The following is a 19,773-nucleotide window of genomic DNA, read 5'->3' as shown; positions in this document are numbered from 1 at the left end:
CACAGGAACATCAGACCACATAACACTAAATTGATTTAATTACGTACCATAGAAGGGTTAGAATTCCCTTGGAAGGAGATTGGCTATTTCTAATATGATTTTCAATGATAACTACACTGAGTTGCTTGTATATGGGTTTTTTATGTTTCTTTTTTTCCCCCCTCCTAGGCCGTACTTTGGAGGTACAAGTTTTCCCAGCTCAAGGGTTCTTCAGATGATGGGAAGAGCAAAATCAAATTTTTGTTCCAAAACCAAGATACTAAACAAATTGAAGCAAAGGTAAAAACAATGTATTGTGAGTTTTGTACATTAAAAGCAGTTATCAAAGCACCTAGGGGAATGGAATACTAAATTAAACTAAATTACTTAGAAATATTTGATTAAAGCAAAGTCAACAAATGCAAAGAAGACCAAAGAAATCGCAAGAAAAGAAAGCTGAATCAATTGCTTGGATTTTTGCTAGTTTAAAGTCTTTTGAAAGGTGTAATAACATTAAAAAATAATAAAAGCCAGAACTTGCTATGTGTGCTTTTAGGCACATTTGCTGGCTCTCCTCTTCATCATTTTAACAAGGCTGGCTGAGAGTTTGACCCTGTTTTTTCAACCTATACTCTTACCATGAAGAAATGGTGCAAAATATATCCGAAAGTAAACCTGGGGACAAAAAGCAGCAAAGGTCTAAAATCTGGTTGTATTTCTTGGGAAAAAAAAGTGTGGATTAAACACGTACTCCCTTACAAGACTGAAGTTTTACGTCTGTGTCTAATTGAAAGTCAATAAAGTTGTATTTTCAATTGTGCTTTTGATGCAAGAGCTAATTTATGAAAACAATAACCCTGAGAGGCTTAGTTTGATTTGTGTCTTTTGAGAATAGGGCATTTGCTTTCCCAGTGTATGTGAGGAAAAGTGATCTCCCAGGTTCTTTGAAAACTGGAACTGCCTTAGAGTCTGGATCAAAGGTCTTTTGGACTAGGATCCCAATTTTTATGTTAACCTAAAGACTAGTTTCTTGGCTATCTTTAAGCCTGGCTTTTGAAGCTTTCACTATATCATTTTTCCTCACCATGTCAGAGAGAAAATTGCCTAGTGAATGTGGTAACAATATGGTTCCATGAGCCCAATGGAAATGATTAAATAAATTGCTGGCAAAAAGGGTTAAATATGTACAGCATTAAAAAGTTTGTAAAGAAAAAAGGCATTGTGTTGAGGGCAGTCATGAGTTTAAACGCAAATAGCTGCATTAAGCAGCGATTTTTCCTTCCTGCATCTCTCTTTATGTTTGGTATTAATTATTTTCTACCTAACAGCAATTTACTTGATTTCGAATGTTCTACCAATACAATAAAAGTATGTAAAAGCTCCCACTAACTCAACAGCAATGAAATGTGGTGGACTTCATGTTCTGCTACATCTCAAAGATAAATATTTTCTTACTTCCAATTTCCTTCAGAAGAGAAATTTTTTTTCATCTCTAATAAGAAAACATAACACCCTAATGTCATGAGGATGAAACTCACAGTTATTTTTCTAATATTTGTCTGCTATTGCTGTTAACACATGATTTTAGGACTAAAAAGATTCACAGGAATCCGATAATGGGACAAGGTGTTTTGTTTTGGTTCTTTTCTTAGAGTAAAGCTAGAATATATTTTAATACTAAATTAAATAAAAAATAAGAAATAAGCATGAAAACTAGATTTTGAAAAAGAAAAATAGCTTTCATCAACATTTTTTTGCGTGTTTAAATTAAGTCTGTTGTGCAAATCACTTTATAAGTCTTAGAGATGTCTTGGTACCTTTATCATACCTATTGCTATTCCCACTCAATACAGCTTATTTCTAGAAACTTCATCTTTCTACCTTTTATCAAGGTAGCAATTCTACCTTTATGAATGCATAATATTATACAAACTTGTTAGCATTCTTATTAATATGTTGTCATGTTCCCTGGTTGTTTATTATAAATTTAATCTTTCACATTGATCAATTTAGAAATAAAAATTTTTACTTTTAGTTCATTTTCTTGGTGATCAAAGCATACCGATTATATCATGATCAAAAAAAGTCAGGTTATGTTGTCTATGGAAGGTGTTACAGCATGTATAGTGAGCACTTTATCCATTCCAATTTGTTTACATATGAAGTATGTTGCTTAGTCTAAGAAATATAAATAAATGTGGCTATAAAATGAATGTGAAGATTCCTGGGTCATATTTTTTCAACTTTGGTTAGTTTAAAATTCTATGGATTGACCCCTTCAGTATCCTTTAAGCCTTTCTTGGATTTAAAGCACTATTCAGCATCAGAAGAGGTGCAACAATCTAGCCTCTACTTTTTGGACTTTAGTAGCATTACAGAGTTAGAGGTATAACTATTTGCAGAACTCTTGAGTCATTAGGAAATGTTAATCAGATTTTCAGAAATGCTTGTAATGCCAGGTTTTATGCATACTGTGTGCAGGCTACATTTGGAATCAGATGATGGGAATTCTGTAAAGCATCTGTTAAAGGTTGTGATGAATATTCATGGACACAGTTATCATCACCTGTTAAATGCGTCTCTGTGCTTCAAATGGCCTGGGGACCCACTGTTGTAAGGGGAAATACAGTGTAACATTTTCTTAACATAAAGATAATTTTTGCCAGTTCCATTACACAGGGAATATCAGCATATAGTGAAATGAGAGCTCACAGCTGAGAATGAAACCAAAACACTGAGAAATCATTGCCCCAACATATAAGGGCTCTTCAATTCTGCATTCCCAAGCAGTAAAGGGCACGGCAGGTAACACTGATATAGCTTAAGAAAGTCACTGGAACAGAAGGTTCTTTTTTCCTCTTCATCGTTAACACTAACACACTCTGTGCAGAACCTGTTATGGTGTATGCATACCTGATCTGAGACTCCTTCTTGTCTTGCCTCCAAGATCTGTTTTCCTCCAGTTCCAAATTTCAGCTACAGTACTGACAGAATGTGTTAATGTATATAATGCACTATAATTCAGTTACTCCCTGTAAATGTGAGGTGGTCTGGCCTTTTTTGTTTTTGTTTTGGGGTATTTTTAAATAATTTTGCTTTCATCATGGTCTGCAGTTGGCTTAATATGAGCAGCAGTGTGCCAAGGTGGCCAAGACCAATAGCATCCTGGCTTTTATCAGAAATATTGTAGCCAGCAGGACTTGTGGAATGATCATCCCTCTGTACTTTGCACTGGTGAGGCTGCAGCTCGAATACTGTGTTCAGTTCTGGGCCCCTCACTGCAAGACAGACACTGAGGTGCTGGAGCATGTCCAGTGTCCAAAGAAGAGCAGCAAAGCTGATGAAGGGTCTAGAGCACAAGTCTTTGGAGAAGTAGCTGAAGGAACTGGGGTTATTTAGTCTGGAGAAAAGGAGGCTCAGGGGAGACCTTATCGCTCTCTACAACTACCTGAAAGGAGGTTGTAGTGAGGTAGGTGTCCATCTCTTTTCCCAAGTAACAAGTGATATTTGCTCTTTTCCCAAGTAACAAGAGGAAACGGCCTCAAGTTGCACCAGGGGAGGTTTAGATTGGATATTAGGAAAAAAATCTTCACCAAGAGTTGTCAAGCATTGGGACAGGCTGTCTAGGGAAGTGGTGGAGTCCCCATCCCTTAAAGTCTTTAAGAGACATGTAGATGTGGCACTTAGACTTGGCAGTGTTAGATTAACAGCTGGACTTGATCTTAAAGGTCGTTTCCAAACTAAATGATTCTATGAGTCTACATAATTCTTTCCTGTACAAATATGAGTTATCAAAATCCAAATGCTTCCTGTCTTCCTTTATTTACAGCACTGTGCATCTCATGTAATCCCAGTTATGTTGATTACGGCATTTAGTATCTGCATGATAATACCCTTTAGCTTTAGAACACTTATTTATTATCTAGAGAATTAAGAGTGTCAGAGTGTTTAGGTATTGAATTTTGATCCAAAATATTTGTTATTATTCTGGAAAAGCATTCAGACTTGTAGATGGACATTGTTTTGGAAAAAGAAAAAAATTGTTATGCAGCAGCATTTTACATTTTAGCCATTCTGTCTTCATAATTACGCAGCAACTGCTCCATATTCTGGTGGAATATACAGAGATATCACTGTTAATTTTAGAAGAATCTAGGAAAAACACTTTATGAGAACTAACACAGAACCACGTCCATTCATCAGTCAGCTTCTTTTTTGTTTTTGAGAAACACACTTACCACCAGAGTTTAGCTAATATTTTTATAATGCTGTCAACATTTTTACAGTGTGTTTCATGCCTGACTTAACAAGATTCAAAATGGTATGCCTTGAGACACACAGCATGTGCTATGAATTTGGTTACAGTTTAACCAGGCATACTTCTTTTCCACTTGGAAATAATTTGAGATATTTAAACATTTGCATTATTCTGTCCGTTACTGTTAAAATACTGCCTGCTTTTTTTTTAATAGAGACTTTGTAATGATGCTTTCGTTTGGCTTCGCTGTAAGTAATATCACATTACTATAAAGATATATAGTGTAGCGTAGTGTAAAAGAAGTGCCTCCTCGTAGGTTTAAGCAATTCCAGTCTGAAAAATCTGAACAGTAATTACCATAGGTCACATCAGTGGGTCCATGGCAGGGTGCCTGGATGCAAAGACCTAACTTTGAAGGTCTTTAAGGCAAAATCTATGTGGTTTCTGAGAAGAAAACCACTTAGGGGCAACATTAATCACTGATATCCGTTAGACATTCCAATCTGTAGGTTATTTCCCAGCTGTCACTCAGCAGGAAATATTGCACCAGTTTGCACAGTCAGACTGAATTTTTCTGACTAAGCTACAAAATAGAGCTGTTGGTTTGGCAGAACGTGGAACCTATATGTCTCTCTCCTTTGCTCTTACTGAGCTGTTGGGGTTGGGTTGAAAAAAACATACAAGGGCAAAGCTTTCTTCTTGTCTATAAGACACAAAGGGATTCACTTAGGCACCTTCCTGTCTAGTTACCTATCTATTTCCCTATTTGTTTAGCTATAGTTTAATGATCCATTAATATCTTTCCAGTATCACAGCAGCTGCCAGAGGCTAACACAATCTCAAAACTGTAATAAACTCAGAGTACTTTGCTGTTCAATTTTACCTGGCTAAGTATTGGATTACTGCAATAGAAACTGCTTTATATTTTTCTGAAGAGTATTTTAAATATGAAGAGTATTTTAATTCTGTGAGAGATCCTCTTTCATTATATGTATGCTTCCAAACAAAGGAATATGTCATGTATATAAAAATCAGTATCAGCGCTGTTTTTCTTATTACATGCAATTTCCACTTGAACTTTCTAAGTAAACACACCGAAAAGTAATTTCTGTGAACTGGGAGTTGCTGTGCCTTGTAAAACAGATGTATAACTCAAAAGCTACACTTTGGTCTCTGCTTTCTGAACTTGCAGGACATTTTCACAGCTCAACAGTTTTGCCAGGAAAACTCGGGCAAAGTCACACAGCTGTGCTGCATCACCAATTAGCTTTTGTTCACAAATTAGCTGAACTCCTAAGCTGACTGTTATGAAACTGAAATGAATTTAAAAATCGTCACATCACATGAAGATCCAGTCAATTTTCTTTGACTATATGAATATGGAGAATTGAAGAGGGCAGAAATAAGGTATTAGCAAAGGAAGTAGTGTAACTTCGAGGATTTAGCATTAATACTTATTAATTAATTAATACTGCCTTAATAGTAATTCATGACAGTTAATTCATACTTGAAATTATCTTGTATAGAAGTCTAATCTAGAATAAGACAAATAGCCTAAGTTACTGCTGTTGTGAAGGAAATGCCCACTTTCAGCTGTTGCAACATGTCCTAATGGACACTTGCATCATTTTCCAGACTGACATTTGTGCTTATTTCTTGTATATTCTCCAAAACATAATTTTAATTTAATTTAAACTTTTATTGCACATGTTAGAAGTCATTACCCTAGATGATTACTTTCATGTATCAGTGTCTACTGGGGAAAACATGTTTCCCCAAGGTCTGCACAATTACAGAACAGCAGTTCAGGTCCTGCATTGTCTAACATTAGCTAGCATACAAACATCAATATTTTAATGAGCAAATATCACCCTTTTGTGGACAGTTTATGTTAGGTATGGACATAAAAAGGTAGTATGATAAGCATTTATAAATAAGGCAGCCAGTGCAGCCACATTAAGAATTAAGGACGGAGACTGACAGATTAAAAAGCATAGCAAGATGTGCACAGAAGTTCATCTGCTTTTCTGAAAATGATCCAATGTATAGATCTACTTACTCAAATGGTATTTAATAGCTTATTTTTAACATGCTTCAAGTTTAGAATATCATCTTTAAATGGGTTTTAAGTACACCTCCTTAGGATTTTTACAGAGGGATTTCTGAACTGCAGTGACTGCATTCGGAGTCACTGGAGATTTCTAACCTGTGTAGGTTTGTGTGATTCATTTTTTAGTTTTCTCATGTTCACGTCCCTTTTGTGTTGTTTGCAGTACTCCAGGTGGGGTCCAGAGTGGAGTAGAGAGGGAGAATCACTTCCCTCAACCTACTGGCCATGCTCCTTTTGATGCAGCCCAGCATACAGTTGGCTTTCTGGGCTGCAAGTGCACGCTGCTGGCTCATGTCAAGCTTTTTGTCAACCAATACCCCCAAGTCCTTCTCCTCAGGGCTGCTCTCAATCCATTCTTCACCCAGCCTGTCGTTGTGCTTGACCTTGCAGTTGGCGTTATTGAACTTCATGAAGTTTGCATTGGCCCAAGCCTGTCAAGGTCCCTCTGGATAGCATCCCTTCCCTTCAGTGTGTCGACCACACCACACAGCTTGGTGTCATTGGAAACCTCATCTGAAGCTGGTGTGCAATACACAATATCCTGCCTAGAAGAAGGTGTATTCAAACAAGAGGATGAACAGATGACAAAGTATATACAGAAACAACCAGGGATGGTTAAGCATGCACAAAAGCTTGTGGGTTCACCTCCATCTGCTGGCAGTAGTGTAGACCCATGGGCAGCTAAAAGTGCAAGTTCCAGTAGAGGTGAGGGAATGTTTCATCTGTCATCAGCTCTACATGAAGTCTTATCTGTATATTAAGCTTTCTTGCTATTAGGCTAATCTGCCAGAAAAGTGTTGTTCCTGATAGATCCTGCTCCCATCAATCAGGCTCCTGTAAATTGAGCTGCAGCAATTAATCAGTCCTGTATGTACTCACCACATGCCAGTCAGCCTACTGTGCTTCACATTGCTTGAATTTCCAGTTAAATATGCATGTCCACATTGAAATGGGAATAATGTTTCATGGCAAATAGTAATCGATTATTTGATGATTTCTCAGAGTTCATCTTTGCAGTCAAAGTAATTTCTGCACTGTGTTGCTAACAGTAATCCAGTGGGTCCTTCAGAGGCTCTTTTGTTGCCTCACTTGTTTTTCTTGAAGGTCCATCAAGCAATGGATCTTCCCAATGTGTTGCTGTTGCAGAAACACCTGTGATAACTGTTGGTAATTATTGTTCTAATGCACTGTGAAAATTCAGTGTCCAGTAGCTGTAATTATTATAGTAAGAATTTTCAGCTAATAGGGTTACCTAATTGATTCAAACATTTCTTAAACTGTAATATTTAATAGGCTTATCCTGTTGAGACACAGGGGGAAATGTAGTCTTTCTACACGTAACACATGGAATTGATACTACGAATATTTCACTGTTCCACTAGATATTTATTCTCTCATCTTCAGCTTCAGTTATATTTTTATAAAGAATGATAATATTATATTAATAAAAAGCTGTTAACTGAAAAGTAATTTAATTTGAACAACTGATAGTTCTTATTCTGAAATAGCTTCCATAATTCCTTGTTTCTTCATTTTGAATTTCCATTGTTTTCCTATTTATGATAAATTTTCTTATTTTGAAATTTGAGGAACTAAAAAAACTTTGGCATAGTGATAAAATTGCCTTTCTCCCAGTGTTTGAAAATGAAAATGTCTCTAAACAGATTTTTTTTTTAATGGACACAGATGGCAGGTTTGTGAAACTTGGCATAAACTTTATCTTTTTTATTGAGAATTGGTAGTTAAGGGATTTTAAAGAAACTCACGGGATGCTAGAACTTCATTTCTGAGCATGTCTGAAGGACATCTGCTCATGTTGCAAGAGAGCTGAACAAAGCTCTACCCGTTCAGTACATCACTGGACACTCTGCACCTGCAGCTGTCTGCTTTCAGGCAGTTGTTCTGCCTTGCATATGAGGGATTTGTGAACATCTCTGTGAATTATATGAAGCAATATCTCCCAGGGAATCTCAAGATGCAAAAAATTGCAGGTTAATGTCATTTTGAGAGATGCAGCTATTTTTTGTTGAATTTACAACATTATCAATATTCTTTACATAAAAAAAGTAAAACCCTCATCTCTACATAGCCTGGAAATAGCAGTGCTGGATGAAAAGACAAATAGAATATACCACAGATATCTATTACTGTCTTCATATTACAATAAAAGAATCCTTATAGGCAGTGAATCAAAGCAGAAAGATGGCAACTCTGCACTACCAACCCTACACTTAAATGTATTCAAATACCTCAGTATTTCCTTTCAAATAAAATGGATGGTTAAATGCCAACTCCAAAAACACATAGTGAAGATAGATAACCTAAAAAAGACTGATCAGGTAAAGTCAATTAAACACAAAGGAGCAAATTTATACATGTAAAAAAAAAAAATCTGTTTTATTTATATCATCTGTAGTGGTGTCTGAAAGGGTCCCACCTAGTCTAATCACATGCTAAGGAGCTTTAAAGAGATGTAAATTAAAGTAGAAAAAAAAGGAATTGTCTAATATTGCTAATAAAATTTAAAAATTGAGTTTCTTTTTTCAGTCCAATTACAGGTTACTGTTGTGAGGATTACTTCTCAGTGAAAACAGATCACTATAGATGAATAACACTGTGTGATCGCAGCACTTTTTGAAAACTTGTCTTTTTTTTGGGGGGGGGGTGGTGGATTATTTTTCTTGGTTAAAGAATCAGTATGGGTAAGATAATAGCTACCAGTGTAAAGTGATGTGATGATGTGATGTGGAACTCGACATTATTGATCTTTGTGGGTATATTGTGTATACAGTAGCAATCCAGAGATGTGTAGATTTATGGTACAGTCCAATTTTTGTCTAAATTAACCTGCAAAAGTGCCAGATTTACATTAACCTGAGGGAAAACAAATATATAGTGTCGCTTTCCTTCCCCTTTAGCTGGTAGGATCTAATATCTCTATGAAAGCACTTAACTTAGAAATTTGTCCATCTTAACCTCCAGACACTTACTGAATGGGGATAGCTCAGTGTCCAAGCACCTAGAATGGAGAATTGTCAGGCATATTAGGAGAATTACGTTAAACTGTTAAAATCATTGTTATTTGAATACTGGTTCATTCCTGGGTATATGTTTGTGAGGTGTTCTTTTTATCTTCATATTTAATCTTTTTGTTTTCACTTCCAGGAGCTGGAGTTTTCCAACCTGTTTGCAGTCCTTCATTGTATCCACTCATTCTTTGCAGCCAAAGTGGCTTGTTTGGACCCTTTGTATGTAGGCAGTCAAGCCACAGCTTCTGCTGCTCCCACAACTTCTGGTACTGGCAAATTAAAGTATACTACTTGACTTCTCACATGACAGCACTGCCACTTAACAATAAGACATAACAATGTATATTCATAAGATGTAGACCTTTGGTGAACCATGTACATGGAAACCAATCCTGGAGGCAAGACATCTTGCAGCATCAGCAGATAAATGGTCATGTGGGATCATAAATTCATCTCTGTTCTGCAAGACATCAGTATATAATCCTAGTCGAAACCCCAGAATAGGATGGATATGCTTTTAGTATGATCTGTTTGTACTTACATAGTGCTTTAAGCAACACTGGAAGCAAGGGAATAAATGACGAAATGACGCATTTCGGTATTTAATAAAATTTTCAAATTGCTGTAATAATACACAAATAGAATTGTCATTTTCCTGTTTTCAGATGTTTTTTATGACAATATACTAAGCTCTGAGTATGAACTTAATACCTTATCATTATATTATAAATTACATAAGAGCAAGCAGCAAGCGTATAGTACATGGTGACAAGGAGATAAGCATGAAAAGGCATTTATGTAAGTATCTCCTCAAATAAGAAAGCACTTTAAGCACTGTTGTAAATCCATATTTGTGTCCATACATGGAGTCATGCTACTTTTTTCTATTTTGTTCTTTTAGTCTAACAGTAACAGCAACAAAGATATAGCCATATTGGTCTGACTGATAGATTAAAAACCAAACAAGCCAAGCCACAAAAAGCAAAACACCTTTCCACGAGTAAGTCCCTCTTCTTCAAGTAAAAATAATGTGATAAGAATTTAATTTGAATTACAAATTAAGTGCAAGTGCATAAAGTATCATGTCTGCTATTTACTTCCTCTTTTTTTTTTTTGTCAAGAATTCTGTAAATCTCATAGTCTTTGTTCACAATAATTAGCTGTTGAATTTGTTTCAGAGACAATCCACCTGATATATTGTTGCCATGTTTAACCTTGTTTTCACATCATAAGTAGAACCTCTGTTCCACTCAGGCTGTCAACAAAAGAGATATTCTACATTATGCTTGAAAAATGAGTCTGCCCTTTGAATGCTTTATTTTTTTATATATTGTTAGTAAAAGACAGGAATAAATTAAATAACCTGTAAAGAATATATGACAATGCATAATGTTAAGACTACTACATCACTCTGGACCACACCACTTACTAGTTCCAGAATATCATTTAATGATGAAATCTGACAGAGTTGATAAATTTAAAATTAGTAACTTTATTTAAATATAATTTTGCAAAATAATTTAATTTTGTGCTATTACACAAGGAAGTGAAGGTGGAAAAATGGTGGGAGAATGTGTGGGATGTAGCTGAAGCAACAGAAAAGTTGAGGTATTTCTTCTGCCAGACATGATAAGAGAACCTAAAAAACTGCAAGAGGAACCATTAGTGCAGCTACAGTATGTGCATAAATATGCTTAACATTTTAAATAATACTTTATGGTGTTTCTGTTTATTATATTGAAATCAAACCTTTTTCTCTTTTTTTCTTCCCTCCTTCCCTCCTTCCCCCCAACCCCCTGTTATGAAAGCACATAGCAGGAAAGGGTTATGGACACCATCTGCCTTGTTTAACAGAAAGGCTAATTCTGTCACATCCCTTTCTACATAGTAAGGTAATTAAAACTTCAAAAGTGAAGACAGAGAAAAGCTTTTTCAAAATGGGAACAGTTAAAAATGCAAGGCAGGGACAAAAGATGAATGAACTGTGGGGGAAAATCGTATTTCCTTTGCTTTGCTTTGCATTAGAAGTACTTGGATTTACATGTGTGAGAGTATCCTTGTCTTGAATTATAGCTACTAGTTCCAAATAATCTGTACATATATTTTCTGGGGAGTCCTTTATCACTTTCAAATGGCCTTCACCACATGCTTCTTATTAGTACACCTCCAAGGGTTACACATTTATTTTCCATGCTAAATATTGTGGAAGGATGTCGTAATCCAGCTATCAAATGCTTTAAGTGTCACCAAAATCCAACATTTTCATAGTCATCATTGTGTGTTTGTTTATATGAATTGTCCCTAATTGAGGGGGTCACATCCTGGTCTCTGAATGACACATGAAACTACCATGGCTGTCCATCGGATCTTGAGTTTGTTCCTGAGAAAGTACAAACCCCAGATATTTTGAATCCAAAGCTACAACAGTCTAAGGAATGGTAACTCAGGCACAGACCTTGTCAAGAAAATATATGCTGGAAACACAGATTTTGACAGAGCACTGACAACACTGAAAACAGAAGTCCAATACCTGTTAGTGACAGTTCTCTGTGCTCCCAAATCATCTCCTTCCTTTTCTTGCATTGCTGTGGCATTCAGCCATCAGAGTGTTGGCATGTGCTAACACTTCAGTAAATGCTGTGCTTGTAAGAACAGAATCTAGAACTAATCAGCTGTCAATTGAATGTTTTTCTTTCAACTGTTGATGTTCAGTGCACAGTTGTGCCACTGAAAATGAGAGATCTTAAGGGACATTGTTTAACGTGCTTAAATTAACGTAACATTTACCCAAACCAGTATTTATGTCGTTCCAAAGTGCTGCACGTTAAGGGATTCTATGATATGAAAGCCTCTCCCCCTGCTTTCTAAAAAAAATGCTGCTTCTGCAGAACTGACCTAATGACATGAGCTTTTGGGACTTCAGCAGGGTATCCTAAAGATCTCTGTCGAGTACTCTGTTTGTAGAACTGCTGTATTCATCAATGAGACTTTTGTAACTGGGCATTAAATACACCACATGTCAGAGACAAACATTAGCCTGTAAATTGATTTCCTAAACCCCTATATTTCAAAGAGCAAAACTGGTGGGGCTTAATCAATACTTTCATATTCAAGAAGATAAAAGTGATGTGAGAATACAAAACACAATATCCTTGACTGCAGGTCAGCATTGGGTTGCAAATGCAGGAGGGGTTTGTGCACTGACTTCACAGAATATTCAGAGGTGACTCTGCATCCAGGCTTGCCCTTTTAGAGAAAGTTGGTCAGAAATTCAGTCCAAAAAGGAAAAATTTTAAACTATAACTAATCCTGAAATAGCAAAATGTAATTTACAAACATATTAAATGACTATATTTTTCATTTAAAGACCTACAGGAGATTCCCATTTAAACCATACTGAACTTCATATGTATATGTAAAAACCCAGGCTTTATGTTGCAGCCTCTCATTTCATACATAATGAATAGAGGTATTCTGTAAGTCAACACAGCCCAATGACGATGAAAACCCACAATTATAATGAGCTATTAGCTTTTGCTAAAAATTTGAATGCAATTGAGAGCAAGCAATTTAACAAACAGAGCAACCCAACCAACCCATATCATAAAATATAATTTGTTCTCTTTATGTCATGATATTTTTAAATAAGTTTAATAAAAAAAAAAATCTCTATAGTACTGTGCCTATCGAAGTGATGTCACATAGTATACCAAAAATACGTACTCTTAAGTATAACTAAATATATTTGGTTTGATTTGGTTTTTTTTATCATGGAAATTTTAGATTATCTGACCTTCATAGAACTAACCATATGCTAAGTTACAGTGTTAACATCATTTTATTATGAAAGTGTTACCAATTTGAATACGTTATTCTGGATTTCACCAGTGAATAAATACTTTTCATTTCCTACATCTGTTTAAAAATACAGTTCTCGATTTCCAAAAGAGCTTTGCATACCAGTAGCATGAAGGCACCTTTGAAATAAAAATGAGCGTATTTTTAAATATTGGTCATTTTATTTTGTTAATTAAGTGCAGCAAGAAGTTTGTGGAGACAAACTAGTTGTAAGTGGGTTATTTTTTAAAACCAATAATTTGAAGTTTTATCTATTCAAACTAGAATTCATAAGAATGCAAACCAATAATATACAGTACCAATGTGGTTTGAGATGAAAATGATGAAAAATATTATTTTCCAAATAAGTCCTTGATTCCACAAAAATATATTTATTTATTTACTTTGTGCATGTAGACTTTATCAGAATATTTCAAAGTGGACAGTTAAACACAAGTCGGTAGGTGTCAGTACCGCAGCCTGTTACTTTAAATGTGATTTTGTTTATTCAATGCCTTAAGATGTTTCTTACACCAAACAAAACATTTAAAAGGCTAAAGATCCTGTGAATGTACAGTTTCTGCCCTTAGAAATTCAGCAGCTTTGCTACATATTGTCCCAGTACCCTCAAATATTCCCTATGCCAAAAAGAAAGACCAGTTTTCATTCTACTTGGTAAATAAATACCAAGGAACCTTTTGGAAAATGTAATTTTATTAATATTAAACATTAATCCTTTCATTGCACTTTCCATTTCCTTACAGAGTCTGGTCTCTGAAAAAGTGTAGTTTCTGAAAAAAGTTTAAGCTGATTTTAAAATGTTCAACCTCAGTCAATTATGAGTCCATACCTTGGACTCACCAGTTGTGCATGATGGGGAACATAAGAGATTCACTCAAGTTCCTGAAATTTAAATACCTGTCTTAGATGCCTAAGGCAGGACTTGAGGCTCTCTAAAGGGAAGTGCAAGGCAAAAATGTAGCTTAGGATCTCTGAGGGTGCATGCATATGTGTGTGTCTCTAAGGAGCTAACGGTGCTTCTACATTAGTGTTTTCATTTTATCAGGAATGTGCTTTTGAAGCCAGGCTCCTGCCTGCTGCCACTCACTGTGCTATTCTTTGTATCACAGGACAGTCTCTAAGCACATAAACTGAGTTTTTAGGGTGAAACTAGATGAGCATCACACTTACATAAGTTCCATGTCCTAATGTGTTTTCAGACATGTAGCCCAAGTGGAATGAGTCCAGAGAAAAAAATCCTCTGAGATGCAAACAGCAAAGCTGCCAGGTTCTAGTGCCAGCCATTTCTCTCTCCTCAGTGGCTGCTGCTGGTGCACTGTAGGTGCTCGAAAGACCTTAGAAACCTGAGCTTCACTGTGTAGCCTGCCAGAGCTTAGTGCCTGAAGGGAGATGCTGTGGCAAGGGGCGGAGTGAAGCTGAAGAAGGCTGGTGGGGTGCCCAGGGCAGGTTATTCTGCATCACCTTTTTTCCTCGCCACAGGACAGTAATGACTGCCAGCAGGCCACCCCGTGCTAGTTAGCCCTCTCTGTGCTGCATCTTTCCCCGTCTACCACAAATATACACCTGAATATTTGTTCTGAGGTCCCAAGCACATTTCCCTGTCCCCTCACCCCTTTTGCTCAGACAGCAAAATTGTGCTCTCGGCTATGTAACAGACTCTCTAAAACTCTCAAACAGCCAGGGGACATTACTGAGGATTATGGCAAGGACATCCATGTTCCAGTAAGAGTGCTTCAGTGTGTGACTAACATTCAGGTTAAAGCAAATAAAGTCGTATGTGAGCTTAAGTGCTTTCCTCAGCTGGAGGGTTCTTAAGTGCAATTTTAGTGTTTTCCTGGAATAAGGTCTGTAATGTCAACACATTTCTACTTGCTTGGCTCCATTTTCAGGAAGTTTAGCAGAGACAACAGTTCATATTCTGTTAGAATCACAGAGAAAAGCATAGGAAGACTAGAATTAAAATAAACTTCTGTTTAGATTCTGTATATTATTACAGTATATTACATGATCTGTTAAAATACATTGAAAAACGTAAAACCTAGTCAGTTTTCACCATGGTATACATGCCTTCCACTTTCAACAACTTTCTCCACAAGAATCCCAACTATATATTACAGAAACTCTTTTATTATTCAGTATATACTAATATATAATGCATAGTGTGTATGTGTGTATGTGTGTGTGTGTATGTATATATTAGTATATACTAATGGAAGATACTCAGTATATATTAATGAAAGCTACATATTAGGCACAAATATAAGACAGAAGCATAAATCCATGAAGCTTTACATTTAAAAATTGACTCTTATAATACTATAAAGAATAATATGTATATTAGTTAAAGAAATGGCTATTTTTGCAGGATATGCACAATCTGGATATACCATAATAAACTGATAAACATTAATCAATTTACTATTTCATACCTCCAGGAGCTTTGATTTTTAAATTATTCTTATCCCTTTAGCATATTTGCAAAATATGTCATAAGTTTTAATTTGTTATGGATAAAAATAACTGAAAAATGTAATAGAAAGTTCTATATATTTTATAAACATTAAAATTTAAGAAAAAACTATTCAAATTATTTATTTCATTTTTAGTTACAGTTTTGTGGTTGTTTGTAATATGTATTTGTGACAAGCAGAAGTCACCTAGTTGTTTAAGCTCATTAATGTACCACTAATAAAATGCTATCTTCTGTTTTGGTTTTGTTATGCTTCTTTTTGTAATGGAACATAACAGAAAAAAATAGAAAATAAATGCTTTTTTAAGTAATCATATTTTGCATTCAGTCATACAGTGTATGAGTTTTATATCATTGAAAGCCAAGTCTGAAAGATCAAGAAAATACTTCAAGAAGTTGGGATGGTAAAGTTATTTCGCAACACTATGGTCGACTGTTTATTTAATAGAAATTATGACGATTCCTTACTTGTATGATCATTTCCGCAAGGCATGTCACCCACTGAATATCTGACTAAGATTTTGGAAATATCCGCCTCTTCCCTGGCTATGAAGCTCGCCTACAACCAGATTATTTTACCACACAAGTACCAGATTGATTTCCCACTGACATTTAATTGCTTAGTGTTGCTCAAAGTGAACTTGGTCCTGATATGACAGTGTTTGAGGGTATTTTTGGGTACATCTTTGCAATCAAATAAGAATCAAATGATGCTGCAACTATTAGAACAAAACCAACTTCTATGAGTTCAGTTTTGTCTTTTTCCCTGGCTGAGGGGAGAGATGCTGAAGAGATGCTGTAAATCAGAAGATAAATTTAGATATTTATTTTATTTTTTTTTTTATTTATTACTAGAAGAAATATGGGGGAAAACATCTGATTTCAGAATGAGCCAGTGAACTTCAGAACACTTACATTTGCATCACTGGTATGGTGAAAAGGAAATACTGCTTGGCCCAAGTGATCATGGTAAGTTATGTACAGTCTGGAGATGATTTAAAACTCAAGAGGCCATAAACAGAGATTTATTATTTTTCCTATAGCACACGGTGTAGAAAGAGTAGCATCTGGAAGAAAGTATGTGTCAGCACTACTGCTGCATACTCCCTCATTTGGCCTTGCAGAATTGCGAGCATAGGATATAATAGTTTTCTACCTGATTTCTATTTTTCTGGACCACCTAAGGTGGAACCTGAACCTTTTTCAGACATTTTTGCTGTGGGGTAGAGGACTAGAAAGATTTTTACTAGATACTTAGATTGTCATGTGAAGATATTTCTTGAAACTGCGGGTTTAAAAAAGGCAAAAAAAAAAAAAAGCTTCATTGAGTACCATGAGCTTCAGTGAAAAAACCAAGAGAAACTTCTTATGTTCTTGTGCAGCCAGATCCAAACTCTCACCTTTTTCTTTTGAAGAGATATAAAATCCTTTTAGCTAGATGTCTTTTTTGTTTGGTTTGGGGTTTTTTTTCTTTTTTTTTTTTTTTTCCTATTTTGCTTCAAGAGGCTAGTGAGGGAAGACAAAAGGTCTCAGAAAGGTCAAACCCCTTCACCAAAGCAAGTAAGAGAGGTAGTGGTGTGGTTGGCTGCGGTTGGCTGTGATCAGCTGTGGTCGGCTGTGGTCTTTGCACTGCAATACCAAGTGCAGCAAAAGCTCAGATCAGGGCAACATCACAAACAACTTATGTTCTGATCACACCAGAAGACAAATATTTGAAAGAAGCATGAAGTTAAGGTCTTCCATCATTTCATAAGAAACAGGAGCTCAGACTATGGTTAACATGGAAACTCAAAGGCAAAGAGAACTCATACCTGGGTGGTTCATGTGACTGGGAGCAGTTTCACAGGTATTCATGGGACTCCCTCCTGATAGGGAGGTCAAGGGCCCCAGGCCTCGTGTTCTGTAAGAATGATCTGAGCCAACCGAGAGGATCAGTGGAAACTAGTGACCTACCGTGAAGGACCAAGGGGCTTGTCAGATGGTAGGAAAATGTTAAGAAAAATATAAATTTAGGAAAAACAGCATGACTCACTGACTCTTATCCAGCTTCCTCAGACAATCAAATCATATAGCGCCTCTCACAAATGTTTAAACTTCATTTTAAAAGTAGTTAGGCTGTTTGGCCCTCTTCTTTTTGTTGGAAAGCCTTCTGGAATCTCACTGCTCTGATGGTTTGAAACTGTGTCCTAATTTCCATCCTAAAACTATCTGTAACTAGTTTATTTGATTTTATGCCAGCCTTATCCCCTAATTTAAATTTTTCCCAGCCCTAGTGTCAGTTCCCCCTTTCCCCTCTTCTCCTAGATATATTTAGAGCAAGCAATCATATGTCCTGTCAGCTTTCATTTTGCCCGAATGCACAAGGCAAGCTCATATAAAAGATGCCTATGCAGCGCGGTGAAATTTGGTGCAGACATTCCTGAGCTACTGCTGACTTTAGCTAATATGTCTACCTGTTGTGCTGCAGCAATACCAGCTCAGGGCCAGAAGCAGCTCATCCACTTTAATTCAGTTTAAGATAACAAATACAGCCCATCAGCACCACACTGTGATATACTGCTTCTGGAGCAGATCAAGTCCATGGCAGCTCAGGGCTTTCTGCAGCATTCTTCATTGCTCAGTGCAGACATTCGCTAATCAGGTTCCCTGGCTTGTTTCCATACCATCCTAATGGGATGCAGTCTTACTCTAAATCTGCTCCAATTTGACTTTTCTCCCTGACTATGACTATATCTAAACCTTAGACCACTCTCCAGATATGATCTCCCTTATGTCCTGCCCTATGGCCATAGTTGTCGACCATCTGCAAAGACTGTGACTGGTTGCATGAGTTATTTCTGTGGCCACATCACACTGGTGACTCACAGGCATCTTGTGAAAAGCTAGTATATCATGGACCTACATATTCTTCCAGTCATGTGATCAGCTCTCAGCTCATCAGTAATGAGGATGGGGTATAGGAACAGGTCAGTTTATCACTCAGAAGATAAACTAGGAGTCTTTCTCTTCCTTCCCACCCCCATTATGGGGAAAAGGATGCAGAGAGAAGTGAGCCATCATTTTAAGAGTTAGCTTTCAGTGAGACAGCTCCAAGGGGTGCAACGATAAAGATGCAGATTTGGATGCAAATATTTTTTTCTAGGAGGCAGGTTAGAGAATTTTTATGCCAGTCCTCCCCTTCCCACGTCTTATGGCTTCCAGACATGACTGAATAGAAGAAAATAAAAAGCCTTGTAAAGGGCAAAGGGAAAGAATGAATGGCTTATAAGGAAACCTTTTCTTTATGGTCTTCCAGAGGTAAAATATCTCCAGCATTTATCAAGTCTTGTTCCATCTTTGCAATCAGACAGTTTATTTCTGAGTGATTAATCTTTTTTTTTCTAACCCCTGCAGTTGCATTATATTCAGGCAGCCTTGGTTGGGACAGAACTCCATTGCCAGAATCAGCACTATATTCTATATATTTATTTCTGTTTGGGCCAGAAAAATTACAAATATTGTACAAAATACAAAGCCCATTCTCACTTTTGGTAAACAGTGTATTTTTGGAACACAAATACACAATAAAGAATTTTAAAAGTTTCAATGGGTGGGTTATTCTATTTTTTGTTCTGCTTTGTTTACTTTTAAATACGAGCAGATGAAGCTCAATGAATCGATAGCATTAGCTTTTTTTCCTGTGCGTAAATGAACTCCTGTGAGTCCATTTATTTTGAATGCTATGTTATCAGTGTCTAGGACTTTTAAAAACAGAAGTGCAAATTAATACAAAATCAACAAAAAAAAAATATTTGCAAGGATTATTTTCAGCTAGAAGTCTAGGGAATTATCTGAAGTTATGAAAAGCTTGTGCAAAACAGCATTTGTTTTAATGAACAAGAACATTAAATTTCAAATTTATATATTTATTCAGCGTTAGCTTTAATATATGAGTTATGAGCTGCTTCTATGGAAAGAAAATAACATATATACATAATATTTCATATATACATAATATTATATAGATACATAATATTTCAGACTGCCTCATAGTAAATACATAAATTTGGCTAAATATAAATCACAGAGA

At 36.2% G+C, this 19,773-nt stretch overlaps 1 protein-coding gene across 9 annotated transcripts in view; it reads left to right on the top strand.

Annotated features, from left to right (window-relative positions):
• The window catches only part of SNTG1 (syntrophin gamma 1), a 325,021-nt gene extending 305,590 nt beyond the window's left edge, over nucleotides 1-19,431 (top strand). For 6 of the 9 annotated variants that reach the window (XM_030499511.1, XM_030499459.1, XM_030499472.1 and 3 more), the window contains 2 exons: nucleotides 169-279; nucleotides 9,513-15,941. In XM_030499511.1, coding sequence (XP_030355371.1) covers nucleotides 169-279; nucleotides 9,513-9,671 — 270 coding nt within the window. In that variant the 3' untranslated portion in view covers nucleotides 9,672-15,941. Of the gene's footprint in view, nucleotides 1-168; nucleotides 280-9,512; nucleotides 15,942-16,559; nucleotides 16,710-19,097 lie in introns of those variants that run through there. The other 3 variants (XR_003993467.1, XR_003993462.1, XM_030499498.1) reach the window with 3 other exon arrangements.
• Nucleotides 19,432-19,773: the final 342 nt, after the last annotated feature.

Source organism: Strigops habroptila, chromosome 1 (genome assembly GCF_004027225.2).
Source record: "Strigops habroptila isolate Jane chromosome 1, bStrHab1.2.pri, whole genome shotgun sequence".
Classification (NCBI taxonomy): Eukaryota; Metazoa; Chordata; class Aves; order Psittaciformes; family Psittacidae; genus Strigops; species Strigops habroptila.
Note: the sequence above shows the minus strand (reverse complement) of the source record. Positions and strands in the feature narration are given on the sequence as shown.